Source organism: Aedes aegypti, chromosome 1, assembly GCF_002204515.2.
Source record: "Aedes aegypti strain LVP_AGWG chromosome 1, AaegL5.0 Primary Assembly, whole genome shotgun sequence".
Lineage (NCBI taxonomy): Eukaryota > Metazoa > Arthropoda > Insecta > Diptera > Culicidae > Aedes > Aedes aegypti.
This window is the reverse complement of record NC_035107.1, coordinates 214,130,260-214,152,874: the sequence shown is the minus strand read 5'-3', so window position 1 is coordinate 214,152,874 and position 22,615 is coordinate 214,130,260. Positions and strand designations below refer to the sequence as shown.

At 37.2% G+C, this 22,615-nt stretch overlaps 1 protein-coding gene across 8 annotated transcripts in view; it reads left to right on the top strand.

Annotated features, from left to right (window-relative positions):
• LOC5572167 (filamin-A) overlaps nt 1–22,615 on the top strand; it is a 391,843-nt gene that overhangs the window by 249,801 nt on the left and 119,427 nt on the right. For all 8 annotated transcript variants that reach the window (XM_021857517.1, XM_021857516.1, XM_021857518.1 and 5 more), the window contains 2 exons: nt 8,491–8,670; nt 8,740–9,040. In XM_021857517.1, the coding sequence (XP_021713209.1) occupies nt 8,491–8,670; nt 8,740–9,040 (481 nt within the window). The remainder of the gene's footprint in view (nt 1–8,490; nt 8,671–8,739; nt 9,041–22,615) is intronic.

The window sequence follows — 22,615 nt, the reverse complement described above, 5'->3', positions numbered from 1 at the left end:
CCAATCGTCGGTCTGAAATCCTCCTCCAACCTGAGCGTTCAAATCTCCTATGATGATCTTGACGTCGTGGCTTGGGCAGCAGTCGTCCTCGCGTTCAAGCTGCGCGTAATATGCGTCCTTGTCATCATCAGTGCTTCCGGAGTGTGGGCTATGCACGTTGATTATGCTGAAGTTAAAGAATCGGCCTTTGATTCTTAACTTGCACATTTGTTCATTGATCGGCCACCACCCGATCACGCGCCTTTGCATATCACCCATCACTATGAAAGCTGTTCCCAGCTCGCGTGTGTTGCCGCAGCTCTGGTAGATGGTATGATTACCTCTAAACGTTCGCACCAATGCTCCTGTCCAGCACACCTCCTGCAGCGCTACGACCAACTGGCCAACCTGAAACCAAAGTCCTTCGCGACCCCACATTCTCCTTCACAACTCTACATCTCCCTCAGCTCAGTGATAGATTTTATTTTTAGCGTCGCACTGTTGCCTTGTTTTCCCCACACTACTCATGAGCCATCGTTGGCTGAATGAAATGGTTAGTATGGGAATTTGGCCGATTGTGCTGCAGAATCTGTGGCGTAGTTGGTTAACGTGCCCAGTCTAGCGTATTGGGAGTCGTGGGATCGAAGCCCACCACAACGGTTCCATTATTTTTCACAATTCTACATCTCAATTTGTCCAAATTGACTTTTGTGTCTACGAACTTCATTTTTCTGTAGTTCAGTATTTTATCTAATAGTAACTAGATCTGGTTGGAATTTTCTGAAAAAAGTTGTCTCTATTAAAGCACATGACCGGAAATATAGGGATTTTTTTTCGTTGGGAATATGAGATTTACTCCCTTTTAAGTGCAATTTAAACAACGGTTTTAACAGAGTACAGCTATTTTGCTGAAAATATGAACAATTGTTCCACATTTATAGTAGCTGGATGGTGGGGTGTTTGTATGCCACGAAACAACTTTCTTACGGGCAACCATATGATGAAAATTATTTCACTAAAGTGTTCGTGAAGTGGTCCGAAAAGTATGCACAAAAAGTAGTAGGTATTCAACGGGAAAGTCGAAAAAACGGTAAGGGAAGGGGTGGTAAAATGAACACCTTAAGGATATCATCTTGTTTCTGTTAGAAAAACGAGGGATTTGTGTAGCTCTATCGCACAACATCAAAAATAGAGATGTTATCTATAGCAGCGGCACGAATTCAGACTGAAATAGCTTAATTTTCACATATTTTTATCGCTAACAAAAACCGATGCAAATGTTCATTTTACCTGCACTATGTGGGTAAAATGAACAGCTGTTGGTGGTAAATTGAACATCATGCAAAAAACGTGAGCAAAACAAATATTTCTGAAAATTTTCATTGCCTTACAGAAAATTCACCCGTTAATCATTGTAGCCCATTCAAAAAGAATTGTAGAGGTATCAGATTTGACATCATATCATAACGATATTCGAATCACTGAGAAAGCTCAAGTCTTCCGAGCTAAAAGTTACGTCAGTTCTAGTTTTCAAACGTGGTTTTCTGAAATTCTAGTTTTTAATGATATTTTCACTTGAATTGACCTACGTATCAACTCGAACACTCCGATTTATGCTCTGAATCGGAAGTGCATGATAAAAATTCATCAAAATTAGTTTTTTCTCGGTAAAAGGCCACGGTGTTCATTTTACCACCCCTTCCCCTACATACGAAATTGTCAGTTTGTATGGAAATCTTACAGAGCATAAAACAACAGCCTACTACAATGCAATACAACGTTTGCCGGGCCCACTAGTTTCTTTATAAGAAATTTTACACTGATATAAAAAATAACATAACTCATTTATTTTGTTCTGATGTAAACTTTTCACTTCTCGCACAGTTGCCAATGCCAGAAGCGTCACGCTCATACCGTGGACGAAAAGCAAGATTTTGTTTTTTCTCTTCATGCGTTACTTGTTGTAATTTTATTACTCTAATATTTGTTTCTAATAATTCTTTTTAGTCAAGTTTAAAATACACCGCAAAACACGTTTTTGTCTCAAGCATCAAAATACCGCTATTTACTTAATTACGGGTTGCTTAACCCATTGCTGTTTACAAAACTATCACTGCACATCTAGTTTTTGAGATATTGACTGTTGAAAATGCCATGTTTAACTATTCAAGCCAACTTGCATGCAAGTTTTCCAGCTTGAATGGCGATTTTTTTGCTTAATTTGCCAAAGAACACAAACTTCATTTGTATTATAATACTTATCAACAAAGTTCATAATACTTTCGATGCGCAAAAGTTATTTTTAGGTGTATTGGAGAAGTATTGTATTTTGCCATACAAGAGAAGCGAAGAATTTTGTATGGAGACTGCAAGCATATTGAAAAAATCAGATAAATATCAATTTTATCATGCAATTTCAACCAAATCTCGCATGATCTGGGATAACGCCCTAAAGGCCATTGATAACCACGTGTGTAGCTCGTTGTTTCTGAGCAAATGAATGAATCAGCATCCAAACCAACATCACAGGCGTGTAGAGAATAATCCTTTCTTCACCATACCATTGTAAAATAACATGTAACTCCATTTAAATGGCCAGAAACAACGAGCTACACACATGGTTACCAATGGCTTTTAGGGCGAGATCAGAAGTTATGCGAGAAATAATATCTGAAATCAAAGTTTAAGCCCTATTTTGCATGCTTGGTGGATTAGATCACAAAAAAGTTTGATAGTTGAAACTTAATGTGAACATCAATGAAACCAGTGTTTTATACAGCTGTAGCTAAAAGTTGTGACGTACAGGAACATTTCTGAGAACAGCATCAGATTCAACGACAAACAAAGATTTTTCATATCCTGCGGTTTCGTTTTGGCGCTATCGATAAATTATATTGATAAACTACGCCGATATCTAAACAAAATCTTGGTAAAACTTTCACAATAACTCTTTTGGTGATTAATTCAATAACTGCTAAAGGAAGAATATGATTCAAGTTTTTTTATGAGATCTTATTATTATTCAGTTCTGGCATCAACTCTGGCGATATTTCTTCGTCTAATAATGTAACTCATGATGTGTTTTTTTTACCTTAACACTTTTGGTTAAGTCATGCAAATTACATTTCAAATTTGAGCTTAAATTTTAGGGTGTTACTTAAACAGCAAAATCCAAGAAATTTGTATTTTTGCGTATAAAAAAATAAAAAAGGACTTCAAAACTTTCTGACCATGCATTTCTAAGCTTGAATATTAGGGAAAACGAAGAAATAGCTTTAGGACCCGATTGAAGGATTATCTCGTTTAAAATTATGAATTATTTTTAATTGTCCATTTATTGAGCATTCTACCCACCACGTTTAACCATAACACGTCTTTACTCTTTTTTCAATGATTATATCATTTAAAAACCAAATTTTATACAATGAATATTGTTGCACAATAACTACACTGTAACCTCAATTTGCGAACTGGATTCGTGAGATGAATCAGCTCAGTAAAAAGGTTTTGCCTTTTGGAGTCTGTTATTAAGAAATTCATCGTTGAAATTATGCTTCCTAATATAAAAAGTATGCTTATCATATTATTGATTTTTGTGGATCTTGGTTAGCCAAAATTTATGCAAGTCTTCCAATAATTCCTTGGAGTTTGAGACTCTACCAGAGCAAATAGAGATCTACTCAATATGTTTAGGCATTAGAACACTCTTAACTCTGGTCACTTAGAAGATTGTTTTTTAGCGCAATCAGTTGTTTAAATAAGGTCTTAATTTTGATAAATTGAGAGTACAACAGGTGTTCAAGTTAACCCAAAAACATCCTGGAACATATGCCTGCAATGTTCTACCGTATTTAGCGATCCATTGAATTTGTCTTTATTGCACAGGCCCTTATCTATTTAAATCAGTAAATTGAGCATTGTTATAATTTGTACCGGTGTCCTTGGTTCTAGAAGGACTCCATGAAATACAGGCCTTAGGATCAACAAGCGTGAGCAATAATTCACAGTGAACGAAGTATTGTATTGATTTGTTTTGATCTTCTTGGATCTTCAAGGATTCCACGGAGTATTGGCCTTAGGGGCGGTCTATTAATTACGTAAGACAATTTTGGCGTTTTTTTGTAGACAAAAAAAACCTATATTCCAGAATGTACTTGGAATGCTCAGAAAATCTTCTGAATAGAACTTGACAATACAACAGAATCAAAACAATATGCTGCCTTGAACTTCTTTGCATTTGCAAAGATTTTTAATGTTCCGTAGATCACGCTTGTAGATAGGAAAACAATATTCTAGAGTATTCTGAGTTGAGGACAGACAAGACCAAGAATATGTATCCTTAATTTAAAGACTAAACATCGATATCAAATTATTTCAGCGAAATTTATCATCCCAATCAATAATTTTCGTAAATTGAATTTACGTAAAACATGACTTCATAAATCGTGGTTTCAGTGTAATGAACTGATCGGGAATAGCACCCGTTGAACTCATCAATTCATCCAGTACAATAATAAGAGTCTACTGGGCGTGTACTGTTTATCAAACAATCAGTTGTTATGCTGGTAGATTTTGGATAACTTAAAACTTCCGTTGCGATCATCAATACTCGCAGTTGAATCCTTCAAACATTTCTGAGCATGTACCAAATTTGAAACTCTTCAAAGTATAACAAATTATGCTCGTAGATTTGCCCCAGATTGTCCACATGCTATTTTCCCAACTAAATAAGGCTTTAGATTTTATGAAACCAATTTCGTTGAATTATTAAGAGCGAGTACTACATCAATGATCGTCCACTTTGTTACTTATTACCTATGTAGATGTTAAGACCTATATTCTAAGATGTTCTTGGATGACTTAAAAGAGTTCTTAAATATAACACATCAATACAACATAAACTCAACGCAACTCTAAACTTCATTGCATATGCAAAGATTTTGAATAGTTCATAGATCAGACTTGTAGATTTGGAAACAAAATTCCAGAGTATCCTGGAGTTCAAGGCAGGTATGATCAAAAATATGTTTTATTGGTTCAATGATGTGTTTATTTGAACTGAAATATACAGCACATTATTTCCGCGAATCTTATCATTCTGATGCATAATTTCCCATTCAATCGTTCTAACTCAATATACGAAATTCTTGAAAAAAAAAACATAAATTGAATTCACTTAAAAGAAGACTTCGTAAATCGAGGTATTGGTGTACAAAAAAGGAAACACATGCATTCCTTCTCTGGCAAAATTAATGCCGCATCTAATTGGCGCCACTTTCGATTTCCTACCGCGCAAATGGCGCAAGATAGACAACAGTAGACACCTGTGAAAGTGAAAATCTGCAACAACTCTTTCACCCATCCATTCAAACGGATCGTCATGCCGGCTGTCATCCAAGAATGACAGCCAGTGGCATCTTGGCAACCAACAATGACAATTACACCCTACACTTTGCAACGCTCACTTTGACAACTGGCACACGTACACGCCATCTCTCGTCACATTTCCCATCCATCCGTCCGTTCGACTTGCATCTACAGCCTCAGCCAGCGCAAAGATTTATGGTCCTTCGCATCACGTAAACGACAATTAGTACATTAATTAGCAGATTAGCTCTTACTCGCTTGACTGAGTGCATTAAATCCGCAACGTGCCCCAAGTGACATGTGACTTGCAACGAAAAACTAAAGAACAACTAGGGAATTAAGTTGCCCGAAAGTCTGCATCCATTGAACGATTACACGGACCTGGGTTGGGGATGCTCAAATTTCGCAACTTTGTCAAACCCGAACGACAAAGCAGGCTGTCGTTTGGTCGTTACGTGTCAATCTTCCCGTGACCAATGTCTAACTTCAGGCGTTTTGGTCGACTTGAGTCACTTTCGCTCTTCTGATTCTCGATTCGACCTCTCGGCATCTCCGTTTCCGAGAAACGCTTCTCCGGTAGGCGTACGTCGAGGTGGGTACCGAAAATGTTTCAAAAATAAATTCTCCGAACAACACCGAATCAACACCACAAGCATGACTGCTCACACGCGACACCTGTCGTCGATACGTCTTATTAATATTTGCAGTGACTTGCTCCACCTTGTGCTACTGATGATGACGATGACGATGCTCTGGCGGTGTTGAAATCTCGCTCATAAGAGATTTCGGTTCACCCATCCACAGACGGCTTTAGCTTGTCAGCCGCCTGTTGAACATGGATTTGATCGCAATCTCCCTTTCAAGCAACGATTGAAGCATGTTCGCACTCAAATCTCCCCTTTCCTTCCTGTGTCCACAATATATGTAATGGAAATATATGTAATGACAGATGTACACATTTCTCGCCTCCTTTGATACATTGTGTCGCACTATGTCCGTTTCATAGTAAAGCGAAGTATGCACTTCAACAGAAAAGTAATCGCCTATCTCGATTCGTGGGAAATTTCTTGCAAGAAATGCTCAAGAAAAGCATTTTTCTTTGATCGCAGTACGCAGTTGAAAAGAAATGTCAATCCAAATGGAGCTCACCGTACGAAATTTCTTGACCGTTTCTTGGGCAGAAATTTTTACTTTTCTTGAGCGGAACAGCATACTTAGCTTAAGGGGACACGGGAGACCGTGTTATTTTCCCTATCTTTTGTCTTACTCTAACAATTATCATCAAAACTTTGCCGAAGCAAATCTCGAGTTTTAGTGAACCAATGAAGCTGAAAATTTAATCGATTGTGCACCACATATATAGAATATAGTGATAAATTTTTCACATCCCTATATTGAGTGGTACTTGAGATCTGCTTCTTCAAATGGATAGGATGATTATAATGACGTCCCGTGCGGCCTTAACTAGTAAGCACGATAATATGGCACGATGACAGCATTAAAGCGAACACGAAATTATTGCGGCACCGAAAATATCATGCCAATTTTCTTATAATGTTAAGAATCAAACCAAAATTTTATTTACATATATTTACTTAAAAAATCAAAAGAAAAGTTAATCGATGGAGCCTTGAGTATAAAATTGAAGGCATTTTCGCTTGATGCCCTCCATCAAAATCTTTACAGTGTCATCCGGTACCAGTTTCTCAGTTTTTTTTTTCCATTTTCTCAACATGTCCTTCTCGTCTTTGACTGTCTTCTTGCTCTTCCGAAGTTCCCGCATCATTATTACACAGTACTGCTCCACCGGGTGCAGCTCCGGACAGTTTGGCGGATTCATGTCCTTTGGAACAAAATGGACGGAATTGGCCTCATACCACTCCAGGACACCTTTAGAACTGTGCCCTTTGTCACGAAAGGCTCACTCCTCAGTCCGCAAGAGCAGATGGCCTGCCAAATGAGATATTTGGAGGCGAACTTCGACATTTTCTTTTTCTTAAATTTGTCGTCCACATCGAACTTGCTCTTGCCGGTGAAAACCCCAACCCCGGAATTTGCTTAAAATTGGCTTTTATATACGTTTCGTCGTTCATCACACAGCAGCCATATTTCGTCAGCATCTTCGCGTAGAGCTTCCGTGTCCGAATTTTAGCCGTAGATTGTTGCCGCTCATCGCGGTTTGGGAAGCTCTGTACCTTGTATGTATGTAGTCCAGCTCTCTTCTTTGCATTCTGGACGTAGCTCTGCGACATGCCGATCTTTTTAGCCAAATCACGGTTTGAGACGTTGGGACTTACTTTAATCATCCACTTCACCTTTCCCTCCGTCTTTTTGTTCTCCGGTCCCGGTTTTCTTCCAGCTCCTTTGCCGTGGTCCAACGTCAACCGCTCCTAGAACCACTTCAACACTCTGGAGACAGTTGAATGGTGAATGTTCAATATTTTTCTCAACTGCCGGTGCGACAGTTCAGGAAATTCCAGGTGTTTGGAAAGAATTTGTTCCCTCGACTCGCGTTGGTTCACCTCCATTTTCGTTGAATCGAAAAACACGACTTCGAGTTTGACAGCATGTAAACAATACACATCAATGATAAAGTGTGCACAATTTGGTTGATTTTTACCCAATGGTAGAAAAGTTATGCCCTGTTGTTGTGTCGCAATAATTTCGTGTTCGCCCTTTATATGCGCATATGACACATACCAGCGTAACGTGACACCACGAAGAACCGACTTTCATTATCAAATGAAACCATAATAATTATCCTCGTCATAAAATAAGTGAATGTGGTGGTAAAATGTTAGGTTATGCTATCATTTGCCCCCTCCTACAACTACTTATAAACACTAACCATGGCATTCGGGGTGATGGTATTCGGGGTAATGGGGTAGAATTATATGCGGATATAGAGCCAATATAGTGATTATCATCGCATTAGACTTAGAACCATTAATGGTGCAGTAATAGGGTTGCGCTGAAAATGCTGTTATTAGGCGTGTTTGCATTTGTAGTGCTGTTATAATTCCTACATGCATTGCTGATGCTGTTTTGGGGCTTATTATTAGTGCTTATGGTTACTCTTGTTATTCATCATTGCATTCGTAGATTAACCATTCATACAATTTCTCCTTAACTTTGTACTTGCAGGCCGTTGAGAACGTCGAGCAACAGGTGACGAGCACCACCAGCAGCACAACCAAATCCTCATCGGCAACCGTTTCGGAGAATCAGCAAATCTACCAGCATCAGGAATCCTACGTAGAGCAGGTCTCGTCCGTGTCCAAATCCAAACTATTCCACCAGCAAACCGCGTGCGAGGAGTTCCTTGTAAGTCCGACCTCTGAAATACCTCCGATCTCCGCGGCAACATCTAATCTCGTCACTTCCTCGTTTCAGGTCCGCGAACGCCAACTAGTCAACGGCAAATACGAAAACGGTTTGAGCAACGGTCACCACGCCGCCGTTACAACCAACGGTAACCACGTGCACTCGTCTTCGACGACCTCGGTGAACGCCGTTAACAACTCCAGCAATAGTAGCAGTAGTGTTAGCAAAACTAGCTCGGCAGTGCAGGAAACCTGTACCACTAGTAGTCACACCACTAGCACTAGCGCCGTTACCAGCAGTGGTGCCAACCGACTGCGAGATTTCAAACTCGAACGGTTGAACCTGCCGCAGACCGGGGGTGCAGTGAGCGGTAAGTACCTTTTTTTTGTATTTTCACGTCATATTCTTTGGAATGTCGGTTGAGCAATGGGGACTCACTTCCGATGTTCTAGCAAGTGCCAGACCTTTATACACTAAAACAATTTGCAAAGTTGGTTTTACGTGACATTTTTCACGTATTTGTAATACTATCTTTTGCTCTATTGCTCTATTATTGCCTCTGTTGAGGCATGTAAATTCCACGAAGAAGTTGATATTCTTGACGACACCTTACTCAACTTCCAAGAATAAATGTAGGTATTAAGCAGGAAAAAAAAGGTCTCGTACAAACTGCAGCATGCAAGAGCTCCCAGGAATATATACTACCCATCATAAGCATGAAATCGCGTATTGCAACACTCATAAAGAATAATAAATTGAATATTATCTCGTGATTCTAAGGTGCTAGATCAATGTATTTTTGAAGTCATATTTAAAAATACGTCTTTGTGCCCGTGCAATTTGATGAGTTCAACTGATTCATGAAATATAGATCTAAAGACCTACAAGCATAATCCAAAAACTTACTAAGATATCGACGGGGTTGGTGATCTAATGGCTTTCGCTACTCTCCTATAAGCAGAAGGTCATGAGTTCAATCACAGGCCCACTTATTTCCTTACACTTAAACTATAATCTATCTATCCTGCCCATAACTGAATATATGTCACATTAGACGATTTTAACAACTTCAAGTTAATACCGTGTAAAGCCATCCAATCATAAACACTTTCGATCAACTAACTGAAATCTGTGAGATTGTTTTGGAAAATTCGAAAAAAAAAAAACAAAATTGTTTTGTCACACTGCTAATTGTAACCGCATAACAGTCACATTGAGATTATACATGGGCCTCATAATGTAGTAGCAATGACATTTCTATCAGATTTATTTTATGACTATTTACCAAATATGCGATATAAACTGTTCAAAATTTCAGCTTCGAATAAGTATTATTAAGTTCTAGGTAACATTAGGAAATTTTAGTTTCTTCCCATACTGACCAAATATACACACTTGGTACTCCATTGTCTACTTTTGTCGAATGTTACAAATATGGGGTTATGAGCAACATCGTTCACATCTGTTTTATTGTTATACACCATATCTCGCGTTCAGTTTCATAAGGGCGTAACTGCAGTGATCGATTTCTCTTCATCGATTTTCTCTTTACCTAATTACTAGGCCGGGCGACTGTTCTCACACTATTTTTGACTCAGTAGAAAGTATTTACCGTCCTCCAACGTATTGAACCGTAAAATGTTTCGAAAATCGATTGAATTTCGTGTAATAATACAAAGAGAAAATCGACGAAGAAAAATCGATCACTGCAGATGCCCCTGTATGATACTCAACGCGAGATGTAGACGATCAATGCTATCGCAAAAACAAAAAACGGACAATATTTTGTTCAGGGGCCGTCCATATACCACGTGGACACAAAAACCGTGAATTGACTGAAAGCCTGTTATGCTCAAAATCCTCAAAACAATATTTGAAAAAAAAATCAAAATTATATTCAATTATATTTTATTCAAAGTTGTATTTAATAACTTTAATAATTTAATTTATGATTTAAACAGGAAACATTGATAATCGAGCTTACCGAGTTATATCAACTCAGTAAAAACATACTTAGCTGGAAAATTTATTCTTAGTGTGCAAATTTCTGATGATTGATTTGATCAGGAATCTGTTTTGATGCAATCAAAGGTATCATTTACGCAATCATTGGTTTGGTTTATGTACTACGTACCTGAGAGAGACTCGCGAAAAGGGAAAATATCAATGTCATATGCAGCCCAGATTCCGCTGTCACTAAACGTCAAATGCAGCCCGCCGTTTTTATGGCTGAAAAGGTGAATAGTATTGTATTCAATATAAACTGATATTAAAAACCTCAGTCGGCGGAGCAGTTTCTTTTTTCAAAGTTGCTGATAAATCTAAACACAAGATTAGTTATTTCTAATGTCTGCTACGTTTGGCATGAAATTTCACTCATAAGGCTATTTATGATTCTGTGTGATGCAAACGCAATCATTTTCTGCTGAGAGGTTCATGTGAGGGTTTGAACGGCTTGCACATGATTGATATAAACACAAAGTGGAATAAAAAAAACTCAGCACTCACAGAAAAAGAAGACCGTCTTCGCGAGTCTCGTCTCAGCTATGTACTACTTTCGAAAATGAGAACATATTAGCTTACTTATACTCCAAATGTGCTCGTTTAAATTAGGATTATTCATAGATTAACCCAACAAAAACATGCTCGGAGCCGTCCAGGTTGAATTATTGATTTGAATTTTTCGTTCGTCAAATAAACGATGTTCATGTGGACATTTTATTTCATTCTTCACCCTCTTCGCGGACTAGCGTGGACTTTTTCGTACCCACTAGCCCTTCTAAGTAGTCCAGGTGTATATGGACCCCATTACTTTGCTACCAATCTTTTATTATTACAGCACGCCTTTCCTTACGCCTGATACGTTGGCAACCTGCTAACCAAAGCAAATCTCTGCCACAAATCGCCTCACTTCCAATGCCTATACACTCCCGCATAAACTCGAGTATGTGCACTAAATAGATAGTCTACAGTGGGCGAGCTAAATGCAACATCCTTCTATTATCCCTTTCCTTTATTGAACTGCGCCATTGTTGCCAAAAAATTGAAGATCATCAGCACTTAAACACGGACGATGCCTGTGAGCCCAAGTATTCAACTTATGGGTTCTTTTTTTTCGTAATACAACAAAGTATCGTGTAACAAACGAGGAATTCAATGACATCCTTCGACATCGGACGTGCACTGTTTCGATTTTGTACAAGATTTTGACTTTTATTGTCCTTGTTGTTTGCAAATTTTATGAAAGAACGAAAGAGTGAGGTAGCTTATTTTGCAGAGCTCTATAATATACCCAAATTGCCACTTGCCCGTTCATTTTTCTCTGGACTCATAGTAGCTCTATTACTATGTGGCTAATACACACAATTCGAACGAAACGTGTAAATTTCTGAGACATATAATGCACATAATTGGAGAGTGGAGTATCATGGATATTTACATGTATGTCATGCAAACTTCCATTATATGTCATGCAATCCAGCAGGATCCTGTGTAATTACATGTCATGTAACACATTTTTACACGATTTCAGACTTAAATTTACATGACATCATGTTTACATCGCATAAATGAAGTTAACATGACGTTTAATCTTCATTATTTTTAACAGTGATAGGGTATTTCAACTGTATAATATCACTACAAACTTAGAAAAACTCATTGAAATTTACGTCATATTAAAGCAAGTCAAACGATGTCAATTCAAGTTAGAAGTGACGTAATTTTTCGTCACATTAAAATATTGTTCAGATCACAAAAAAAATCAGTTGCTTTGAACGTAATTTTACAAGAAAGACGTATTTTTAAGTTCAAATATCATCAAATTTACAGTATTTTGCAAATCATGAAATTTACGTCATGTGTAATATTAGTTTTGTTTCTCAGTATCTCAGTATGTATATTAGCACACAGGGCGAATTCAAGTGTATTTTTGTTACTTGGGTGATCCTCAAAGTCATCGGTGACTATAATGATTTAGGTTGGAAACTTTGCGATCAATAGTTCTGGATTTTTCAGAATTCAATTTTTGTGTGCAATGCGAAATATTGATAGGTATTTCAGCGTTCAAACTATCTTCTCTAGGGTCGGCATAGAATCATATTCCAAACAGTTTGTCACTAGTTCATTATAACTCAGTAATAGAAGAGATTAAAAGTGGGCTTACAATTTTTGGCCAATATTGTTTTTAAAGTCCCATGTTTTCATAAATCTTTTGAATGCCTAAGATGCAATGTCCTTATTTCGTTATGTAATCGTTATTGTTTCGTTACAAATACCATTTTCCATATAAATTTAGTATAAAATTTACTCATAATAAATACTTCGTGCAATCACCATTCGATTCGAACAATTAAAAAAAGTATACGCAGAAGTTATAGTTGATGGTCGCAAAATCAATAGTTTTATAAGCTGGCTAGACACACTATTCATATATAACCGCAATTGTTCATTTGATATCCAGTACTATGTTATGCGGAAAAATGCAATTGTTCTTCGATCATGGAAAATCTGTCATTTTATCGGAAAAAAATTTGATGGGACGATCATACACTGAAATGAATTTTATTGTCTGATCGAATCGAATAAATCGAATATATTTTCTTGTGTAGTGATGTTGACTATGTTTTGGTAGAGTTAATAGATTAATGTAGTCGGTTGAAAATCGTTGGTACAGTTCCTAATTCTACCATGGATTCGGTAGATTATGCAGCAAAATTTGTTTGCGTGTATGGCCGAATGGAAGACTGAACAGCATTTAGTTGATATACACATAAAAAAAATCATTTAAATTTACGTTATATGTGCCCGACATACTAGAGCAAGTAAAATGACGTAAATTGAAGTTACAAAAGACGTAATTTTCGACACATTGAACTGAATTATGTCCGAATCACTAAAATTTCCAGTCACATTGGGCCTGATTTTACAAGAATGACGTATTTTTAAGTTGCATATTAATGTCATTTCATTTTTTATATCGAACATTTTGCTTACCATGAAATTGAAGTCATAGAGCTACTTGGGCACTACTTTGAAATACTTTAGCGTGGTGGATTTTTCTCGGCTGAATCGTCTAAACACTTTGCAATTACTTTAATACGACGAAAACCCTACTGCCGAAGTGAATCAAAAGTGCCAAGAATAGGATCCAGCTTCCTATGTAATAATAGTTTTTTCTTAGTGTGTAGGATAACTTTAACATATATGAATCTATATTAAATGGTTTTTTTTACAAGTTTTCATACACGTGTAAGCTTTTTTCCATATATTCTGAGTTTCATAAAATAGGTTCCTTCTCTGGTAACATAATACTGAATACAGTCCCTTTTATAAACAGCATTTTAGCTGAATAAGCTGTTATTCAGCTACCAATGTTACGTTTTTTTTTTGGAATTTTCACACACTAATGAATACGCATAAAGTTGTTTTTTTTTACATTCAGAACAGGACACTTCTTCTTGTACAACAAACCATGCAAAGGCGCGTCCACGTGCGAAACCATGGGTAGGAAAACGTTGGTGAATATTTTGCCTTAGGATACCTCAAGGGTTCAGGCTAGATTTTCTTAAAAAGTCCTACAGAAATGGAATTTCTCCAAAGATTATTTCGGAAATCATAAAAGTTTCTTTAAAAATTTTTCAAGACAATCCTAGTTTCTCCAAAATTGTATCCAGTGATTCATCCATAGATTTTTCTGGGACATCCTCCAAGATTCCTGGCACTTACTGTTCAAAACATCTTCTCAAATTCGATCAATAACTTCTCCAGAAATCTGACGGCATCCAGAGGTTTCCTATGAAATTGTCTTTCAGGATTTATATAAGATATCAACTACAAATTTTTCTGTAGATACCTTCAGCAATTACCACAAAGATTCTTTCCACGATTTCTACAGAAATTCTTCCACTAATTCTATGAGATTTTCTAAAGTAGGTCTGGATTTTTTTTTATTCTTCTAGGAATGTCTGTAGGAAAATCTCGGGAAGGTGTTTCGCATGATTTTTTCAAGGAATTTTTCGAAAAACATAGAACAGAATCTCGAAAGGAATTTGTGCAGGAATGATTGGGAAAATGACTGTATTCAGTACTATGTATAGTATTAACTGGAGTAAAAACATAAATAGACTTTTGAAGATTACATGAGTATGTTTTGAAAAACTTTTAAAGTAATGTTTGGAACAAACTGCAGGGGTGATATTTGGATGAAATGCTGGAGATAGTCCTAGAAAACAAAAATCGATTTGTTTTAAGAACTCCTCAAAGAATTCTTGATTCATGAGAGTAAACGTGAATGGATTCTAGAAGGCATCCATTAACAGACGGAAGAATTCTTGTTGGGTTTCTAGAAAAAAATCCTTAAACCAAAAACTCTGGAATAAACCTTTGTGGATTTCTTCGGGAGGAATTCTGTGGAAATCTTTGGAAGATTTCCTACAGTAGCAACTGGAGAAATCGGTTGAAGAATTGGTGAAAAAATATTTGGATGAAATTCTAGTATAGATGTGGACAAAATAAGGAAATCACTGGAGGAAATTCTGGAGAAAATTTTCTAACCATGATTTGAAAAATCGCTGGAAGAATTTCTGGGAGAATTGGCCCTCTAGGAGACTCTGAAAGTGTAAAATTACTATGATGATTTCTGAAGCTTTTCCTCGGGGAATTTGAACCGAAATTATTGAAGACTTTGTTGAACCCGATAGAGTCCCTGAAGATTTGTTTATAGTCTGTACAATTTTGCATCAGGACTTAATGCAAGCAGAATAAGGAAAAATAGACCATTTTGGTTTAAACAGAGACTTGCATCAAGTAGAAACTTTTTAGAGACTTGCATTGAAATAGAGACCAGAAAATATCAGGGGGGAATCTTATGAATCTTTCTTTTTTTTTAAGAATTAACTAAGGACTACTTCCACAAATTTCTAAGGCATTTCTGAATCAGCCAAGAATTTCATGATACTCTGGAACTTCTATATAGGTATTGTTCTGGAAATCATTAAGAGATTCAGCAATGCTTTGATAGATTATATCAAGAGTGATCGAACGTAAAGAAATCGCTAGCACACTCGTGCCTTTTATAATACAATACAACAGGTTTTAGATTAATCCATAGCTTCTTCCAAAGATTCTTCACGAATATTTGATGATTTTATATGGATGTTCCAAATAACTTCTCATAAATTACTTCCAGAAAAGCTAACGAAAATTTCTCCCATTTATAGGGTTGAACCCATGAATGAAATACCTCGATGGATATGGTAGTAGGTTAGGTGTACCGGTATTCGTCACCACGGATTCTATACCGTTTCACGACACAAATAAGCAAAAATGAGAAATCGAATAGTTTTCGTTGAATCACTTTGAAATTGTTTGTTATTCGATTTTATTTACGACATTTTACACCGCTTGGTGCATTCGTGTCAAGAGATAAATTTACATTATTTTTTCTTACACCTAGTTTTATAAACTTTTCATTCCGAATTCATTAATTGTGCTTTCGCATTCCTAGTCACCCTGATTGCATGTTTGCTTTGGTTGATTATCTTCCTTCGTGCTGCTAGGCGTTTCAGTTGACAACAGCCTTTTTCTTTTTACTGCAAATCTAACTCGACATCGGTTTCATTTGCGCTACTGTCGTCGTCATTGTTGTTATTGTTTCGTTTATCGCGTTCATCGGATTCGTTTGCTTCAGCTGGGGATTCATCTGCTATAACGCGCTGCTGCTTGTTGGTCGTCTTTCGAGTGTTTGCTGGCTGTTGTTGTTCCGTTTGATGAATCGGTTTCGTGTTTGGGTAAGTTGTCGATTACGATGTACGACGAAAAATTTTTCGTCATCCTCATTCGTACTACTCTGACTCCGTTCGGCATCTCCTTGAAGTAATTTTTCCATACCTCGTTGTGGATGGAGATAATTTTGCCGTACTGCTCCAAATGATCCCAGATGACGGCATTTGACATCTTCAGTGCCATTGATCCTTACTGTAGTAGTAGGTCCATCTACGCAGATTGGGATGTAATACTTCAAACCCTCGCGAATGAAGCAGTGTTAGAGATGGTGTTCTTTTAGCAGCCACGGAGCTACATCGGCATCATTAATCTCGATGAAAACGCATCTTTCCAGGATACGCAGTTCAAAATGTTTGTTGCTTGCACCTTATTTCGACATGGTGTTCCTAAATTTACCACCCTCCATAAGAAATTAGCGCAGGTGGCAAATTCAGGTATCGAAATAGCAAACATGACGAGTATTGGTGCAAATGATCCAATATTTGCCATCGCAATGTTCAATACAAAAACAAAATATCTAACAATTTCTTCTATTTTTCCTGCAAAATATTGATTGAAAGTTTTCGTTGAAAGTATTAACAGTAATCAAAGGTCTTTTGAATAACTTATTAAAAAATATGTTTCCTGGTGGAATACTGGTACACCATATCTCAGTTTAGGGTCGAGAACAAAACATATTTTTTTTCTCCTCTGATAGAAAACAATCAACTGGATGTAAGTCTATGTGTATAAAACTAGATGGAGACACATGGTTGATTGCTCATTTTTGTTCAATTAAAAACATTCTTTGTACTGCCGAGCTTTTGTCCGATAGGTACGCGAATTTTCACTCAAAAGTAGCACCTAGACAATTAGCTAAAATATTCGGAAACCCTGTTCACGTAGGGTAGGTGTACCAGTTATGGCCATAATGGTTCCCTATTTCACCATACATGATAACTTGAATATCTCAACATTTTGAAAAGTTTTTTTTTTGTGTTTCAGCAGTAAGATATAGGATATTTCTTGATGTTGAAACCTTCAAAAAGATTGAAAATGTGAAAGTTATCCGAATTTTGCATATAGCTAAATAGGGATTTGTGGTTTTATTATACCTTTAAGCTCAACCCATTGCTTTCCTATTTCAATTTTTATGAGCAAAATCGTAAAACAGAAGATTATATACACATGTTAATTCACTCCGCTATTCCTGTATATCATATCCGACTGGTGATCCACCTATAAATCCAGCTTCCCCCCATTGTTTTGCCACTAATGGGCTGTAATGTAATTCAACGGCGACATAACGCCAACGATTAACATCAAATGGCACCAATTTACGATCCGGAAAACCATCGTAAATTGCAGCCATCATCCGGGAGACTGACACAACCGCATCTTCCAACGCCTACATTTTCCAAACACAATGAGTGCACACCGTGAGTGATGAGATCCTCTCTAGCAAATGAATGACATGACAGCGTGTGTGCCATTCCAAATCGACTTCAGGTCGAAATTTGATTCCTCGTCTAGAAACAGAAACTAATCAGTATCGATTTCGGTTTTGACAAGTTTCTCACCCAATTCCAAACAGCTGTTACAGGTTACTCATAGTTGGCAAACACCGCCTTAGAACTGAAGCGCCGTTAACTGGTAATCGATGAGTGACCACCTAGCAAGCCCATAAAACAACCGAATGCGAGCTCGTAAAAATGTTCGGCAATGACACCGACCAACTCAAAAACGCCGAACGTGTCGAGTTCATGGAAAGGTGCAGTTAGTTGTTGCAATAATTCCGAGACATGTAACACATGGCGCAACAAGATGCACCGTCGTCGTCGGAAGATTCGGATGCTTCTGTCCCACAACCGAAATGATCAACCGAGGGGATTGCGTGCTATAAATATCACGTTTCGTATGGACTCTCCGAATCGTCACACGGATCGCTTTCGCTGGAGAGGCAGCGATTTTCCGACGATGATCGTGCGGCGATGATGGCGATGACACATGTAGCTACACTGGGAACCTGTGTGAAAATATTGCGTCACTCTCCTATCGTCACACCGCAGTCAGGAGTAATTCGGTTCAATTATGGTCAAAATTATGTTCTGCCTTCAATGATCTTCTTATGCGCTAATATTGACTACACTAGTCTAGACCTGAGAGAGAGTCGCGAAGACGAAAAATATCAACGTCTTATGCAGCCCAGATTCCGCTGTCACGAAACGTCAAATGCAGCCCGCCGTTTTTCATGGCTGAAATAGTGAATAGTACTGTATTCAGAATAAACTGTTATTAAAAACTTCAGTCGGCGGAGCAGTTTTTTCCAAAGTTGCTGATAAATTTAAACACAAGATTAGTTATTTTTAATGTCTGCTACGTTTTCTGGCATGAAATTCCACTCAAAAGGCTATTTATGATTCGGTGTGATGCAAACGCAATTATTTTTTGCTGAGAGGTTTATGTGAGGGGTTGAACGGCTTGCATATGATTTGTACAAACACACTCAGCAATCACAGAAAAAGAAGACCGTCTTCGCGAGTCTCGTCTCAGCTCATTACCATAATTGACATCGTTTAAGCATAGGGGAGCCAAAATTTCAAAATTTGCATCACTCTAATGTCCACCTAATTTCCACAGGTTTTTCACAGTTTTTTTTTTTTTCATTTCATTCACACTTGAATCCTAGGTTTCTTATTCTACCATTACTAATGTAATAACAGAATCCACACTACACAGACAACCTGAATGTACGTATATTGACATCACCTTTTGCGTTATGCGATGCTTACATGAGCAAAGTTTTACGTACAAGATGATGCGAAAAGGCCTTATACGTAAAAAAGTGGAGGCGATATACGTGCATATTTCATATGATGAAAAATAGCATGCAATGCGAGTGTGCAGATTTTATTGCGTAATAATCTGTACCTTTATGCGACTTAATTTATGATAATAAATTTGATTTGACAGCTGCTACGGATTGATCCGACTTATCTTGCACAAGTATACGGGACGAAACGAAATGGACTTATGAACTCATAGAAGAGCGTTTTATGAGAGGAAACTTATCGATCAAACGATTTCATTCAGCAAGTTGTGCGAGAGTGATGCAATTTTTATGAACAAACGACTTTGTTCGTTGAATGTTATGTGACTTCTGGTTATCCGCACTGGAATCCACCCTGGAATCCCAAGATATATACTGGAACCCGAGAATCAACACTTGAATCCCATGATCAACACTGGAATCCCAGTATTTACCTTAGAAGCTGAAGATCTACGTTTCAATTCCAAGATCCACTTTGGAATCCCAATATCCACACTGACGCCCTACAAATCACAATACAGTCTTAGGATACAGAGAAAGATACTACAACCTACACTGGAATCCCAAGAACCACATTGAAATCAAAAACTCCACACTATAATACAAGGATTTACATTGGAATCTCAAGATTCACATTGCAATCAAAACATTCATACTAAAACTACAAAATCCACACATTGAAATCCCAAGATCCAAACTATAATCCCACGATCCACACTGGAATTTTACAATCTATACTAGAATCGCAGGATCCACACTGGAAATGAAAGATCCACATAAGTATCCCAGGATCCAAACTGGCATCCCATGATCTGCAACGAACACAAAGGATCCAAAGGATCCAAAGGATGAAATACCATGATCCACACTGGAGTCCCAAGATTTATACTACAATCAAAGGTGTTACACTGGAAACACAGAATCCATTCTTAAATATCTAAATTCACACTGGAATCACAGGATGCCCACTTGAATTCTAGAGCCCATTCTGGAATCCCTGAATTCACATTGTAACCTTAGTATACATACTGGCATCCCAGCATCAACATTTACATACATTTTTTGAAGGATCCATACAGGGGGAGAGGGGATAAAAAAAATCCAAATTAACCGTGACATAACTTGTGCATCACCCATACTGGAGTCCCAGGATCCTACCTAAAATCCCATGATCCACACTGGAAACACTGGATTCACATAGAAATCCCGAACCTACACTGGTATCCCAGGATCCACACTGGAATATCACAGAACTCACACTGTAATCTCTGGATCTGCACTGGAATAACTGGATCCATAGTATCCGAAAAAGAATCTCAGGATCACCATTGGAATATTAGTACCTACACTGGAATCCCTGGATACTGATTGACATCTCAGCATACATACTGGAAACTCAGTATCTAAGGATCCCCGATGAAATCCCAGGATCGACACCAAAATCAGATGATCCACACTTGAATCCCAGGATATACATAAATCGAAGAAACCACACTGGAATCCAAGGGGAGACATTGTAGTCCCAGGATTCCCACAACAATTCACACTAGAATCAAAAGGTCAACCCTGAAATATCAGGATCCACACTGACGTCACAAGGTCCACATTTAATCCAGGTACATACTGGAATCTCAAGATCCGTGCTGGAATCAAAGGAACTACAGTATACCAAGATCCACACTGAAATACCACGATTGGAATCGTACACTGGAACAAAATTATCCATACTGGAATCCCAGGGTTCACACTTGAACAACAGTACTCATTTTCGAATCCATTGGAATCTCAGAATCACCGCAATCCACACTGCACTGTGTTTTATTTTCTCGATTTCCGTTGATTTTAGCAATATAGTTTGTTCGAAGAAGTTTCTTGGTATATTAAAGCGCATCTTCTAATGATTTTTTTTTATGATCAATCCACCTAGCAGTGAGATAGAAAAACTATTTATTCAAAACATTTAGATAGACATATGGTGTCTTGGGTAAAGTTGTAGAATTGGCAATTTGAAACAACTTTGTCGAAGACACGATTTTTCTATCTCTTATACTTTTTGAGATATATGTCGTTGTATGTGAATGATCCCTAAAAATCATATTTTCTATTATAGCTTTTTTCCAATATTTTTAAGATTTTTTATGTTTTCTACAAAGTTGTTTGTCATGAAAAAACCCATGGTTTTACAACACGCTATCTTTTAAAGTAACAAAGTTATTGATGAATCACTCTTTCCTCCTACCCCTTAGGCCCCTATAACTGCCTTCGACGCAAAATGGCGCAGATGACTCTTACAAATCATGAAAGTATCATATCTTATCTTAAGGCAGTTGATAAAAACTTTTGTCTAGAAGCGTCTTTTCATGGGTTTTTACTATCAAACAAATAAACCTTATTAAAACTAATTCGACCGATAATTCCTTTGCTTCAATAGATAGAGAGGTGCAATGTTCAGCAAAAACAACTCGTTTAAAATCATTTTTGTTCATAACTTTTAACTAAAATTTTTAACATTTTTCATGTCTTCTACAAAATTGTTAAACATTTTAAAACACGTGTTTTTGCTGGAGATTGTACCTCTCTATTTTTCTCTGTTTTAATAAAGCTTATTTGTTTGATAGTAAAAACCCATAAAAAGACGCTTATAGACAAAAGTATTTATCGACTGCCGATAGGGAAGATATGGTACTTTCATGATTTGTAAGAATCTAAACTACCCCTTGAGAAAAGAGTGATTCATCAATAACTTTGTTACTTCAAAAGATAGCGTGATAATATGTTCTGCAAAATCATGTTTTTTTTTCATGACAAACAACTTTGTAGAAAGCTCAAACAATGTTAAAAATCTTGGATAAAAGCTATGATAAAAAATATGATTTTTAGGGGTCATTCACATACAACGGCATATATTTCAACAAGTATAAGAGATTCAATTTGCCAATTCTACAACTTTGTCAAAGACACCATATGTCTAACCAAATGTTTTGAAATAATAGTTTTTCTATCTCACTGCTATGTGGATTAATCACAATTTTTTTGCGTCAAAAGTTGCGCTTTAATATACCAAGAAACTTATCCGAACAAACTATATTGCTAAAATCAATGGTTTGGACGCTATTCAAAAAGCGCATGAAATCGAGAAAATTAAACAGAGTGCCCACATCAACGAAAATTCATTTTTTGCCAATGAACAGATCGGATTCCGCCAAAAACATTCGCCGTTGATCATTAATCTCTTCAATGCTAGAGAATTCATTTATAATTTACTATATGGATAATTATGTTTCGAGAAGCACTAATAGATTAATCGTCTTTTTTCTGCTCAGTAGTAAGTTTAAAGTAGAAACGATCCCT